Source organism: Colossoma macropomum, unplaced genomic scaffold (assembly GCF_904425465.1).
Source record: "Colossoma macropomum unplaced genomic scaffold, Colossoma_macropomum, whole genome shotgun sequence".
NCBI classification, from domain to species: domain Eukaryota; kingdom Metazoa; phylum Chordata; class Actinopteri; order Characiformes; family Serrasalmidae; genus Colossoma; species Colossoma macropomum.
In genome coordinates, this window is record NW_023494799.1 from 33,974,637 (window position 1) to 33,989,546 (window position 14,910).

The 14,910-nt window shown below is 40.2% G+C and overlaps 1 protein-coding gene across 7 annotated transcripts in view; it reads left to right on the forward strand.

Annotated features, from left to right (window-relative positions):
- myo9aa (myosin IXAa) overlaps window positions 1–14,910 on the forward strand; it is a 151,293-nt gene that overhangs the window by 77,849 nt on the left and 58,534 nt on the right. For 4 of the 7 annotated variants that reach the window (XM_036585968.1, XM_036585970.1, XM_036585973.1 and 1 more), the window contains exons 7-9: window positions 2,764–2,864; window positions 5,450–5,576; window positions 11,036–11,125. In XM_036585968.1, the coding sequence (XP_036441861.1) occupies window positions 2,764–2,864; window positions 5,450–5,576; window positions 11,036–11,125 (318 nt within the window). The remainder of the gene's footprint in view (window positions 1–2,763; window positions 2,865–5,449; window positions 5,577–11,035; window positions 11,126–14,910) is intronic. The other 3 variants (XM_036585974.1, XM_036585969.1, XM_036585971.1) reach the window with 1 other exon arrangement.

Here is a 14,910-nt window from a genome sequence, read left to right on the forward strand (position 1 = left end):
CACCAAAACTGTCACCATCAGATAAACAGCACTTACAGCTTTCATGTTTACGGAAGAGGAGAAAATCAAGCTGCTTCGGATCTGAAAAAAAATCCCCAGCTGTTTCTGTCCATCCTTCCACTGTGAGAAGACGACACTGTGGGTCTGAAAGGATGTGTAGCTGTCATGAAACCACTACTGAGAAAAGGATATTCATGCAAATAAACAAAGAAGCTGCTGATGTTCTCAGAACAATGGACTGACCACCTCAGAGCCCAGACCTCGACATCACTGAATTTGTTTGAGATTTTTTGGAGCAACAGAAAATGCAACCAACTTCTGTGACTGAACTTTAGAGGTGTGGAAAAATATCCTTAAAGGGCATTTGACTGAAAATGAATAAATGAAGGGCGGACTCTAACGTTGGCATGGTACTGTATTTTGGTCAAAATAATGCAAGAGAGTCTTTAATTAGGGACAGACAGTATTTCGATATGTATTGTTATCATGTTAACCTATAGTCAGAATATCAGAATTTCTGAGTGTGTTACGGATGTCATCAGTAGTTAAAGAAACACAAAGAAAATAATTAGTCCTGTGTGATTAAATTTATACTTTTCTGATGGATTTTCCTCTGTTCCAGCTTATCAAACCTCAGGGAAGCTAAATAATGTGATACACATTGTGTATCATGAAAATGTCTGTCTTCTTGTTAAATGTTGCCATATCGCCCACCACTATCTTTACCTGTGTCACATTATTGTGTCAATAATGCAGTTTTCATACATTGCAAAGTGTGTTGCCACTTGCAGTATATGGTAATGTAGTTGCAACACTAAAATTTTGTCCATATTGTGCATTAATAAGAGACAGCTGCAATTGCCACATGTTACTAATGTTGGGCTCCAAGCCATGAGATATCAAGCTGGCATATATTCCCCATTGATCTTCAACATGTGGTACTTCTTTTGATAGGTGTAAAATCAATCACCCTGAATTTACAGCCTGACTTTTCCTGTACAGATTGCCTTATACTGCAGGCCTGGCATGCATCATGCTTCTATCTGCTCAACTCCCGTTTGATGCGATGAATTAAGTCATAAATTGCTACTTCTCTTATTACTTTTGTGTGTGTGCCAAATTTCCATGGGGAATGTAAAAAGCCAAGCGTTCTGAATTTTCCACTGCATGAGCAGAACCTGCATATGCTACCATTCACCAGGCCCCTTATTTGCAACCAGAAAAAATGTTGCCACTCCAGCTCGTTTGACCAAACTTCATAATGACATGGTGCTCTGAGTCACTCGGCCTGGCTCTGTCATGCTACTGTTCCGTCTTTGAGCACCACCGCACTATCAGCCGTGAGAAAGAGTTCAGGGAGCTTTCATGTTAACACGTCTGCTTATCACCGGTTATCATTGTTTGTTATCTGGTGGTTCATATCTGAGTGCTGGCATGGCAAGCCACTTAAGACACATGAATGTAGCATCTACGTTTCATGAAAGTGCATGCATGAGCTGCAGTGCAATTAGGGCTGTCACGATTAATCGTTTATATAGGTGTATATATAATTTTTTTTTAGTAATGATCAATGATAATATTGCATCTTTACATTCTAAACTGGTTTCTCTTACAATGATAAACAGCCTGGTGGATTCACCCATTTACACCGATCATTCATAATATTATGACCACCTCCTTGTTTCTACGCTCACTGTCCATTTTATCAGCTCCACTTACTATATAGGTGTAGTTCTACAGTTACAGACTGTAGTCCATCTGTTTCTCTGCATACTTTGTTAGCCCCTTTTACCCTGTTCTTCAGTGGTCAGGACCCTCATGGACCCTCACAGAGTAGGTACTATTTGGGTGGTGGATCATTCTCAGCACTGCAGTAACACTGACGTGGTGGTGGTGTGTTAGTGTGCGTTGCACTGGTCTGAGTGGATCAGACACAGCAGTGCTGCTGGAGATTTTAAACACCTCAGTGTCACTGCTGGACTGAGAATAGTCCACCAACCAAAATATCCAGCCAACAGCGTCCTGTGGGCAGCGTCCTGTGACCACTGATGAAGGACTAGAGGATGACCAACACAAACTGTGCAGCAGCAGATGAGCTATCGTCTCTGACTTTACATCTACAAGGTGGACTGACAAGGTAGGAGTGTCTAATAGAGTGGACAGTGAGTGGACACAGTGTTTAAAAACTCCAGGAGCACTGCTGTGTCTGATCCACTCAGACCAGTGCAACACACACTAACACACCACCACCACGTCAGTGTTACTGCAGTGCTGAGAATGATCCACCACCCAAATAGTACCTGTTCTGTGAGGGTCCATGGGGGTCCTGACCACTGAAGAACAGGGTAAAGGGGGAAACAGATGGACTACAGTCTGTAACTGTAGAACTACATAGTGCACCTATATAGTAAGTGGAGCTGTTAAAATTGACAATGAGTGTAAAAACAAGGAGGTGGTCATAATGTTATGCCTGATCGGTGTATGTGTCCAGTTTGAGGATGCTGTTTTTCCAGTGGAGTTCAGTTATTGTATTCAGCTGTTGTTCAGTTAAACCTTTTTTACTGTATGACTTCAAAAAAAACATAATTAATCATCAGAGTAATTACTAGAGTACTAGAGTTAGATTACTAACAGTGTCAGCCCTAAATGCAATGCTGTGCAGTAAACTAGAATTGTGGCACATAAATCCACCTATGTGTGGACCTCACATTGTGGTAAATGTTTAACTGCTGGTGACTCCTTGCTCCTTGCTGTTGAAACCAGCAGGATTGTTTCACAGTGGAAGGGGAGGATCTGAAGCACGACTTTGAGAGGCTGCAGCTGGCTATGGAGATGGTGGGGTTCCTACCCGCTACACGCAAACAGTGAGTCCACCAACAATCTGCTCCCCAAATGTCTCTCTTCCTCTCTGCTCATACTTTGCTGCTCGCAAACATGACGGCTTTCTCATGCATGAATGGTGCTTGGAGGATAAACAAACACAATTTGCTCATCTTTGCTGTTCTAAGAAAACTTTTTTTTTTTTCTTTGAAGTGGTAACTTTATAGTAGAATGGAAAACAAGACCTCAACATCTTTTATTGTACACTCAGCACAGTGATTATTGGTACCTTTGATAAAGATCAGAATTTGTGATATTTCAATCTTTAAAGACCCCCCACACTCCTCTTGGATGGCTTGTTACGATTATACATACTGATGCTTGTGTCAAACGTGTTACCATAGTGCGGAGTTGACATGTTTCCATTGAAAACACAGTCCTCCTCAGTACGTCCGACTTATTACATAGCAGCTTAGTTATGTATGTTGCAAATGAACTTGAGGCTGTTACAGTCTTATATACTAAAATATGCTAATGAGTGGCTTATGAGAAGCAGCAGAAAGCTTTCCTTTAGCCAGAGAACATGTCTGCGCTAATGTAGCTTACTTGTTTGAACTGTTTGGACTGTGCAGTAAGCTGTTAGATAAAATAGACAAATGAATTTGGTATTTAAAAATATGATTGATTTAAATATATATTCCAGATCTATCCGATAAACTGTCAAATAAAGGTGTAGAGCTGTAGCAGGTAGCACTGCTTTAGCATGGTGCAGGTGTGACTTCAGCTCACTGGAGTTCCACTGAACATTTAGAGGCTAAGGATTCATATCTGAGGGACCATTCCTATGTTTTTTGTGATTCATAATCTAAGCTCATATTGGCTCTTCACACTCTCCTCCCTAGCACAGGAAGCTAACATTAGCTTAGCGAGCAACCTAAAACATTTTACATGCCACAATACAGGTTCAATTACAGTTCACTGATGCCTCATCCTGCAAGTTTAGAGGATAAAGACTTAAATCTGAGGGAGTGAATCTGTGGAGCCGTTATGTAAGCTAATCTTGTTTCGCCACTCTCTTAGTATGCTAAATGCGTGGAGGGGTTTGGAAACCAGGAGGCAAAAGGGGGGGTGTTTGCAGGTTGCATCATTGTGCATATTTATAAAGGTTCACATTTGTAATGTTGGTCAAATTTTAGAGAAGCTTTTAATGAATTTTTAGTTGTTTTCTGGGTGTAACAATAATACATAAGTATTAGACCATTTATTGTTCAACATAGATTTTTTTTATTTAAATCATGACTTTCGGGATACTTCAAAGTAAATTTGGTCTAGGAAGACAAAAAACCTTATCAATAAATATGTTTTAACAGAAGCACATCACAGTTATTGGTACTCCTCAAAATTCTAATGAACAGAATGTAACTGAAGCATGTTACCATTTATATTTCACTTTTTTTTAGATCACCTTAGAGTTCAGAAACTCTTAAGCTCATCTATGACTTCCCATTTCATCAGGGTAAAAATATACGGTGACACAGGGGCCACATTTTGTTTGCTCATTCTAAACCTCCAGCCACTCCTGGACTTGCAGACATGCTGACTCAATGTGCGCATCTACAAGACCAAAGGCCTGTGTAATTCTGCCTTTCATCTAGGCTGTAAAGGGTATAATACAGATTTTCGACGATGAAAGTCTGCTGAACGCTCCATCTCAGTCAGCTTCTCTGGAATTTGAATTGTATTATACCCTTAACAGCCAACATTACCCAAAATTCAGGAAAACACACATGAGGACATAAACGAAACAGGAGGACTTCCAAAAATAAGAAGTACAAATGACTATTTTTTAAATTTAAACAAAAAAAATATTTTTCAAAGTAAGTAATACGTTAGTCATGTGCAGATGTGCAGATTTTGGTGTTAGTATCAACCATGGGAATGAGACGAAGTTCCCTCTGATTAGCAGCCTCGCAGATCTGATGTCCATGAGACTGGAGACCACGGGGCTGGAGTCCAGAGATTGGGCATGTGTTGTACATCAAAGAAGATTAGAGAATATTCAAATGAAATGAGACAAATATCTTCTGGCCTGAACCCCACTGAAAACCTGTGGGGTGAGCCTGTGGGTGAGCTAGTGAAGTCCAAAAGAGGAGCTAAGACCATAGAGGACTGGATTCCTTGCTCTGTGCTCTCTAGTCACATCAATCGTTGTAAGAGAAAGCTTATTGCTGCTATAGTGGCAAAGGGAGTTTGCACAAAGTACTAAACACAGGGGTACCAGTAGTTATGACACATCTGATTTTGTTAAAAAAAAAAAAATTGAGAATTTTTTACTAAATTTGCTTTAATTCAAATTAGATTTCTCTCATACTTTCAGTGATTTGAGCTAGTTAAACCTTTCACAATCTTTTTTATTCATCTTTACCAAAGTCCAGTAATTATGAAACTGACTCTTAAACAAACCTTTCTTTTCAACGATCTGTTTGTCCATTTTTCGTGAAATGTTCGTACGGTGTAAAGACAGGTGATGTTTTCAAATGATGTAAATAAAACATTTTGCAAGTGTTACTGTTCTTTTTTTCTTGAACATCTCGTGTTAAACCGTGTCCTTTTTCCTTTGCCCCTGCAGAATCTTTTCTCTGTTGTCGGCCATCCTTCACTTAGGAAATATCCGATATAAGAAGAAGACGTACCGGGATGACTCCATCGATATCTGCAACCTTGATGTTCTGCCCATCGTCTCAGAGCTGCTGGAGGTGCGTTTGATCCTGTGCCCATTTATTCCAACTCTGTTTAACTTTTTGAGTTATTGCCTGACTTTCTTGCATCATGAACCTCCTCCTGTATGCACAAGCACACCAGTGTTCTGTTTCAGCGCTGTCCCTGAGAGCGTTGCCTCTGTTCAGGCGTGATTCGCTGGCTGCTCGGCTGAGTGCGGAGCAGGGCCTCTGTCAGCGCTGTGCTGGTGCTGATGGTTCCATTAAAGCTGACATGGTAATGGAGAGCTGTCAGTGGAGTGCAGGTGCTGATGAGGGCAGACACACTCACACTTGCTCTGGACCTAAGGCTCCCCTCACTGCTCCTGTCCTCTTCCGCTTTATTTCAGTCTCAACTCAAAGCTGCGAATGTGCTGACAGTTTTTGGGGTGCTCAGAATTAATAGCTCTCGATTCAGACTCTCTGGACTAATTCACGGTAGACGGTTTGTAAGAGGTGAACATGAGAGCTCAGTCCTACAGCAGGCAGTCTTTTTAAAGCCCTTTTTATATGGCCTGATATAGCTCAAGGCATGACTCTATCTCTGCATCTCCTATTCTGTGGATGGGAATGTGTCAGCAACCTCAGATCTGTACAATAATGATGACAGATGGTGGAGATGAAATACTGAAAGCTAACAGTATATAACAGTATAGTGTATACATATACATATCGTTTTTTTTTTTTTTAATATTTTCTTTACACCATTGAAAGTGCTAGCTTCCCATTAGTAGTAGTTAGCATTAGCCTAACATGGACACCAGACCAATTCATGTGCTTCCTCTTGTACCTGTGCAGGTACCAGAATGTAACTGCTGCACCAGTTAAGGTGGAGTGGAAAATTCATACAAAAATCTGCTAAATAAGAAACCAGCTTCAGCTTTGTAGAAATTAAGACCTGAAACAACAACTGGCACCAATTTTGCCCCTGCCTGCTGCACTAGTGTTAGAAGATAATATGGACACAGGTTTATCTGTATATTCTTCAGCTTTGTTTTTAACTTTTGCACAATTAAAATAACTTTTTAAGATTTACTTTGATTGTTAAAAATGGTTCTTATTAAAAGTGAAAGGACGTCCCAGGAGAGTAAGCCGCTGTTAACCTACAATAATAAGTTTACTTAGGCATCTAAAATTAATTTATTTGAAAATATATTTACCATGATATATGCCAAAACTGTCAGAAATTTTAATTATGCTGTGATATATTTTCTGGCCATACAGCCCACTGTTACTGCCCGTTGTGTGAGCATTTCATGACAAATGAGAAAATAGAAATGGTAACTTGAAATAAAATGTCATTCCATTGAAGTACATTAAAGATAAGAATGTTTATTCATTTTCTTTTTAAGGCTACAATTTCATAACACTACTGTCGTAACAAACCCTGAAATGATGATATAGCTAATATGGATAAGAAAAGCAGAAAATAAGAAGTGTGACAGTTTTTGAGAAAGATCATTTATGCTAAATTCAGTTAAACCCCATCCAAAATGGCATACTTACAGTAAATAGACATAGATGAGCTTTTAGGACTGTAGTTATGCAGATGGTGGCTATTTATTGTAATTTGTAGATTATGGTGTGTCACAGGTTTCTCTGCCTTTATTCCAGCCATGTGGCTTTGTTTGCCAGATAAACGCTTGTAGTGAGTTTATTAGGAATGTTAGTCGTATCATATCCCCCAGATAGAGCTGAAGCCAGGGAGGGAGAACCAAATCTGGGCTTAATGTTATCAGCTTGGGCTTTCCTTAAGCGGTGATGTGGCACAGGATGTGGGGAGGGGTAGGGGAGTCCTGTCCAGATTCGTCTCTGAATGTGGTAGCTTTGTAGAGACCATTGTTGATGGAGGCAGACTTTGAAATGTGGTTGAAATGTATGCAGGCATGAAGTACTGTGCAGAAGTCTTAGGCCACCTGAGAAAATTCTATTTAAAACCATTTTTGTCATCTAGAAGTGTTAACGTGGTGGTTCTGGTATTTGCATTTATGAATGGTTTAAAATTAGTTTGTTAATGGTTAATTAGTTAGGTCATAAACACAACATTTTAATAAGCATTTATAACACATTAATAAAAAGAGCAAAAGTGAGCTGTTATATCTGAAAAAATATGAATATGTGAGTTTAATACTGACAGATAAAGACAAAAGTAAACATCAAAATCTGAGCTTTAAAAGTATAAATCAATGAAGGTTTACAGCTCACTGTTGCCCTTTTTTATTTTTGTGTTGTAACTGCCTGTTAATGATTATAAGGTCTTTATGACCTAATTAATAAACTAATTTTAAATGATTCATGAACCTTTATAAGGGTAGTCTTATTTTGAAGTGGTACCACATTTTTTAAATTAATTACATTTGAAGTAAAAACCAAATATCTCTTCAGAAATTTGAAAATGTGTTGCATGACATTCCCGGTGGACATCGGTGAAGACTGTTGATAGCAGGCTACAATGACTGACTTGGATGTTGAAATTGACCCTCAACGGCTATTGTAGGTCTTTATTTTCTCAATAGCGAAAATATTCAATTTTTGGACTTGATGTGAAGTTGCTTGATGTAGAGTGCCAGACTGACAGTTCACAGGCTCTGTTGTTTGGTTAAATTTACCTGCATAAAAGTCAAGACAACGTTAAATAATGTAGGATAAAATTAAAATTGCACTCAGCTGGCCCAGTTTCCAAGGTGGCTATGTATTCTCTCTCCATGCTAACAACAGTAGGCCTTCATGGTGTGCTAGCATGACCATGCATAATATTGCTCTTCAGAGCTCTATATTCAGCAGGCACTTAGAGAGACAGGGTCCCAAAGAGATTCTGACACGCTGAAACGTGTGCATGTGCTGTATGGGGTTGTAATGTACGCAGATTGAGTTGATGCAGGCCTTTGATAAGCCGTGGCACATCTGCTCATGGTCACCACCGCTGAGCTAGGCAGGGGGAGACTGACCATTAGGTCTGTGTAATCGCTCCCATCAGAAGCACATTCCCTGGGGCTCTATAGAGGCCATGCTATTTTCACAGTTCAACAGTAGGGTGCATTTGGGAGCTTTGATGTGATAATTAACTTAACAAGTTTTGGCCCGTATTTCAGGCACTTAGTTGTAAACATTGCCCTTTGCACTGTATGTGAAAATTGTTCCGTAGCAAACGTGTGATTCTACAACCGCATTATATACATTGCTGCAGTATTGTTTATCTCCCTATATCAGCACGCTTGAGCGGAAAGTTTAGCTTGTTCTAGATAGTTCCAGATAGATAGGAAGGCGGGAAGTTATGATGAGTCCACTGTCTTGCTACATGTGTTTTTGCCCTTGGACTGTCCTTTGGCTCTGTGTGCTGCCGGATGTTTACAGCCTAGCTCAGCATTGTAGACCCCAAAGTCAATAATGAGAAATAAATCTCTCACGGCTGTTAATGCACTTCACGTCTTCTGGCACATTACTATGTGTGTTTCTGAACACTAAGCTGAATTTAAGTGTTGGAGATGTCAAGAAGAACATCATGATCCCATACATGTTGAAGTATATAGTAGACTGAAAAGCAATCTTTCAAGGCCTCAATGTGATGGATCACGCAGTAGACCAGGCAAACAAGGATATGTGCACTGGACCTCACAGTAAACAAGGGGGTGAAACAAGGCCGTTGTACACAAAACTATACATATAGTGCAGTTGGACAGATCAGTGCAGCACAATAAGATAAATGCAATGTAGTAAATAGACTGTCTCCATGGAGAAGCCATTAGTCTGCAGTGGGGAGTGATCAGCGTGGGCCTTTCTGGAGTCAGTGATAATCTGTTTTGTTTTATCCAAATTAAGAGGTGTTTTTTACACCTACCATCCACTCCACCTCCACTCTGCTGACTCATTATTATTGCTTTGAGGCCTACCATCATTGTCGCTGTTAGACTTGATGATGTAATTCAAACTGTACTTAACAGCACAGCAGTGGGTTATCAGTGTAAACAGCAGTGGGCTGAACACGTAGCCCTGGGTTGCACCAGTGTTCAGTGTGGTATTGCTAGAGGTGTAGCCACTTCTCTGAACTGTTTGATATCTCTCAGTCCAGGATCCATTTACACTTACCTGAGAGTGCAACAAACTGCACCACTCCACATGGCCATTGAAGCCAAAAGAGCAGAGATGTCTATGCCGAGATGAGCGGTGAACCTGCTGAGCTGCATCCAAGGCTGTCTTCCTCCCTTTAAGACGTTCTGTAACTCCAACAGCTCAGTCTTCTGCTCTGTAGCTCACCGGTGACTAAGCTTGACTCGGCCTGCGTGTCGCCTTCGCTGCTGCTTTCCATGATAAAAAAAAAAACGGTTAACTAGTCAAATAAAAAACTCGATAACAGCCAACTAAAACAGTGATGGTGATAAATAAAATGACAACTCGTAATTCTTTACACACTTAGCATATAGATACGCATATTCTAGATATGACTAGCCTCTCAAATGATAAATGGTGTGAGTGCAAGTCAATAGGCATGGTGGTGATGAGACAGATGGGGACAACTGATTTAAACTTTAAAGATGTCTATGTAGTTCTGCACACTCCCTGGACATATTAATGGTTTTGAATGTTAGCAGTGTGTGCTGTCAAGGTCCATCAATAAACTGGCCTTCTTCTAAACCCCATGTGTCAAACACAAGGCCTGTGGGCTAACTCAGGCCCGTGACACAATCTTATCCAGCCCACAGAAGTGTTTTAATTTTCTAGTAATATTAGCCCCTTTCACAATGTTCTGCACCACAGTCCCCAGCATGCAGTGCAACATAATGTGTGCTCTGACTCTCCTACCCCAAACAACACTCCATAGGACAGAGGTTATGCCTCAGTTCTACAGAATCCTGCGCAATTCCACACCAGTCATATCACCAAACGCACTAGCTGCATTTCAGCTGCAGTTGAACCAATATAAACACCTTACATCAGCTCAGCAGCTCAGAAACTGAGGCCAAGTCTTAATGAACTTGGAGCAAAGAAAAGATGCCAGGTATCTGGTCTATCTCAAGCACATAGGTAGATTTAAAAGACTCAACACCTGGCAACATTTGAATTTTGAATATTTTAAGTGTCTATGTAATATTTCAAGGTCTACTACAAGTGTCTGTATTTTACTGGTGAAGTTTTTGCATGATTTGAATAAACAATGGCCAGTTGGGGTTACAGCACAACATTAATTAAAAAAATAATAAACACATTTTTTCTCTGGCCCACAGATTTGATGAGATTTTTTTAATACGGCCCTTTGACTGGTTGAGTTTGATACCCCTGTTCTAAACTGTGCACTATATGCCCAAAAAAAAAAACCTATCACTCTCCAGTGGTCTCTTTTTTAGAAAGTCACAGCCTTTTATCAGCAGTCTAGCAATAATGTCGAAGTTGTTAACATGTCCTCCTGCTGAAACACAGAGGATGTCCTAAAACAGTGATAACCTCTGTCTTTTCCTTTTTAGGTGAAGGAGGAGATGCTGGTTGAAGCCCTGACAACAAGGAAGACAGTTACTGTAGGAGAGAGGCTGATCGTGCCCTACAAGCTGGCTGAGGTGAGTCAGGGGACCCAATAAGCATGATCTGTTGTTTTTTTCTAGCCCCCTTAATGCTTTATCAGCTCTCGGTGGCCCAGCAACATGTCATACTTGATAGTTTTTAATGGCTAATTAGCAGTCCCTCTTTCTCAAAAGCAGCCCAGATTCACTATGTATTATCATCAGCATCAGTCCTTCTAATGAGGACAGTCCACTCTGCCAACTCCAGCTCTTATTCCTTATTTAGGAATTCTCCCTTCTCCCTCAGTTTGATGATGAAACTCCTTGCTGTCCTGTTGCAACCAGCCACAGGCTTGTGAGACGCTGCTCCTGTGAAATGGCTGAGAACTATAAGGAGTAACAGCTGTAGAGTTATTTGAACTATTATCCCAAGCTAACGACAATTACTCCCAATTCTGACAGCCTGTTTATCGATTATGTGCTGTTGTTTGACAACGCAGCCAAGCTGGATGCGATTATTGTACAAAGTTTAAAAGTCATGCGTAATTATGATACATATGGGTGAATAGGTCAGCGCTATGAGAAACAATAGCCCCCTTCAGTCTTTCAGTGACACATCTCAAATGCATCTAATACAAACAAAGATCAAGGAATGCTTATGTAAAAACAACATTCCCTAGAAATGCACGGTATAATAGCAGCGAATTAAAATGTCAACACAGAGAGGCTATGAATTGTGGAAAAGGTCAAACATGCCAATGCTTTGACTCTCAGAAGTCAAAATGTTGCCACTTAAGCCTGTTACTCTGTTCCAGCCATATATTGTAGCGGGATACTTTGAGCAGTAGAGTCATGATGAGTTTTGTGATTGCTTTCACAGTTTACTTTTTTTCGTTCTCCCAGTTTGCTTTCCCTTATTTGTCTTTCTTTGCTTTCGTACAAAGGAGATTTTTGGAATAACATTGGTTGATTAAGTCTGCCGGAGTCTCGCAGGATTGCCTGCGTTCCCCCCGGGGGGCAGGATTTACTCGTCTTTTCCAATCAAAGAGAGGCAGAAATCACACGGAGGTCACAGAACAGGAAAGGCCTCAGAGGCTGACTCTGTCCAACCTCCATTTGTACACTTACTCTGTCTGGCTTTAGTGAAGTAGGGGGACATTTCAGAAACAAATACTCACTGACACAAAAACTGTACAGTATTAGAGATACATTACTAGCTAGAGCTTGGTGAAAATATATACATATATATATATATATATATATATATATATATATACACACACACACACTGTAACTTTTTTGAAGACCCATCAAACGCTGTAAAATTTGTGTTATATTAACACACTTCGTTTTGACAGTTAAAGTTGCTGAAGTCTGGAGTGGTTGTAATAGTCTAGTAATCCCCCCTTGTCCTGGGAGTTATTCATGCGTTGAGTCTTATTAACAAAATGGCAAATCTACCGGGAACAACTTGTTTTCCATATCTCAGTGCATCTAATAAAGGCTGCTGAGTCTAAAAGTATCATTGTTCTGGTAAACAATCATAATATAATCACTAGTCACTAATATAATATATAAACAGTACTGTGCAAAAGTAAGAGACCACCTATCGTGTTTTAAATTTCCAGTCAAAACAGCCATCAAGTGCAAATTCAAGTCAAGTCAAAGTTTATTTATAGAGCGCTTTTTACGACAGGTGTTGTCAGAAAGCAGCTTTACAGAAAAATCTGGGTCCAGGCCCCCACGAGCGTCGACAGTGGCAAGGAAAAACTCTGTAAAGAAAGAAACCTTGGGAGGAACCAAGACTCAAAAGGGGAACCTATCCTCCTCTGGTCGACACCAGATAGGAAACAGTGTTCATTTTTCAGCATCAGGACCAAAGTAGAATACAAATATTTAAAAGAAAAATTACATAGAAGCCTCAACAATTAAATATTATGTATTTTTTCCAGTATTTTGTATGTCCACACTTTGTCTTTATTACAGCTTCCATTTCTTTCGGGAGACTTCTGCAGGGAGTTTTTCCCACATCTTGAAAGTTCCGTCTTAGTAGTTGCATTTTCTGTTTCTCACAGTCCAAATAAATCACAAACACATTCAGTGATCTGGGCCTGGAAGTGTTCAGCTCATTGTTCTGACAAAAAAAACAGCTTCTTTGTTTAGTTTGCCAATTTTCTTTTCACAGTAAGGGCTTCTTAACAGCTACACATCATTTCACACTCTTCTCACAGTGGACGGATGGACAGAAACACCTGTGGATTTTTTTTTAGATTTGAAACAAGAGTGAAGCTGATTTTCTCCTCTCTTTCAAAGATGAAAGCTTTAAGCACCATTTATCTGATAGTGACAGTTTTGGTGGTCTACCAGGTCTTTCATGGTTCTTAGGAGTTACAGTTGTTTTGTATATTTTAGTAGTTTTAAACTGAATACTAGTTTTGGTATTGTCACCTGTTTTTTTTTTTTGACTGTCTCTTTACCTGTGCAAGTGGATTATCTTATATCTGTCATATTACGGCTTGCATTTATTAGCTGTTTTAACTGGAAATGAAACACATGGAAGGTGGTGTGTGACTTTTGCACAGCACCGTACATTTTCCATTGTTCTCATGCTAGTTCTTGCTGGGCCTCACTGAACTTCAGTGCAGCGACATGAACCAGATTCTAGAAAGTGTTTAAGGTACTAAAAGAATAGATATGATGCGACACCATGGCAAACTCCATGCAGCAGAATGATTTGAATAACTGTTGGACTTTGGGGTCTTTAGCCTCTGAGCTGAGCTTTTGTTTAGAGCAGATTCAAACCCAGTTTTCATTAGTGCTGGTTTGAAAACAAACACAAGCTACGGCTCCCAGAGACATTCCAGCTGACGTATACTGGCCTCTCTCCGCACACAAACACACGCGCACACACACACACACACACACACACACACACACACGCTCTCACAGGATCAGAGATATATATGTGTGTGTGTGCGCAACTTTCCATCCGAGAGCCTGCCACTGAGGCTATTAAACACTCCTTAATCAAAACCAGCAGAGAGGCTTCTTTTTGCTCATCAGACACTAAACCAACTCTTCTAATCACTCTGAGTGCGCGCTGGGTGGCCCTTGAGAAAATATTTGTCTTTCCATCATCAGTTCTCCATTTAAGACCATTGCTGTTAATACTGCGGCAAAACTATGCATCATTGTATTCTAAGTCTTGTAGATAAGGGATTGTTTTACAGTATGGAATGATAACTAACACATTCTACTTTATGGCCTCTGACAAAAAAAGGCACAGCTTTTGCATCAGCTGTGGGGAAATGCACACGGCAGACGCTGTTTGTAAGTAGTTTACACAAGTCAAATCCCTGGCCGCCGTAAGCCATGTCAGTGCTACAGTAGATTGGATTGGGAGAGGCCGTGTGACATTGAAGAGCATTAGAGCGCCTAATGTCGTTATTCATGGCCTGAGGAACTGCACAGACATGTCTGGAGAATGCCAGCGATCTCACCTTATCCGCATCTCCTGCAACTCACCGCAACCTTACGTTCTGTTAGATGCGGCTGTGTTCACTATAGACACATTTCCGTTGTAGGAAACTGTTCAGGAAGCAGGAACTTTTAGACGTGATTCCAAAGGACATATGAATTTAGTTTATGTGCTGTAGTTCTAGGAATGGCTTTAGTTTCTACTCAACAATGGCTGTGTTTACATGCAAAGATTTTTGCCAATCCGATTGAATACCTTCCGATTACAGATGAAGACTGAGGTGTTTATATGCTCACTCTACTCAACAATCTGATGGAAAATCTTGAGAAGAAGAAATTGTATTCCGAATGACCTTAATCGGACT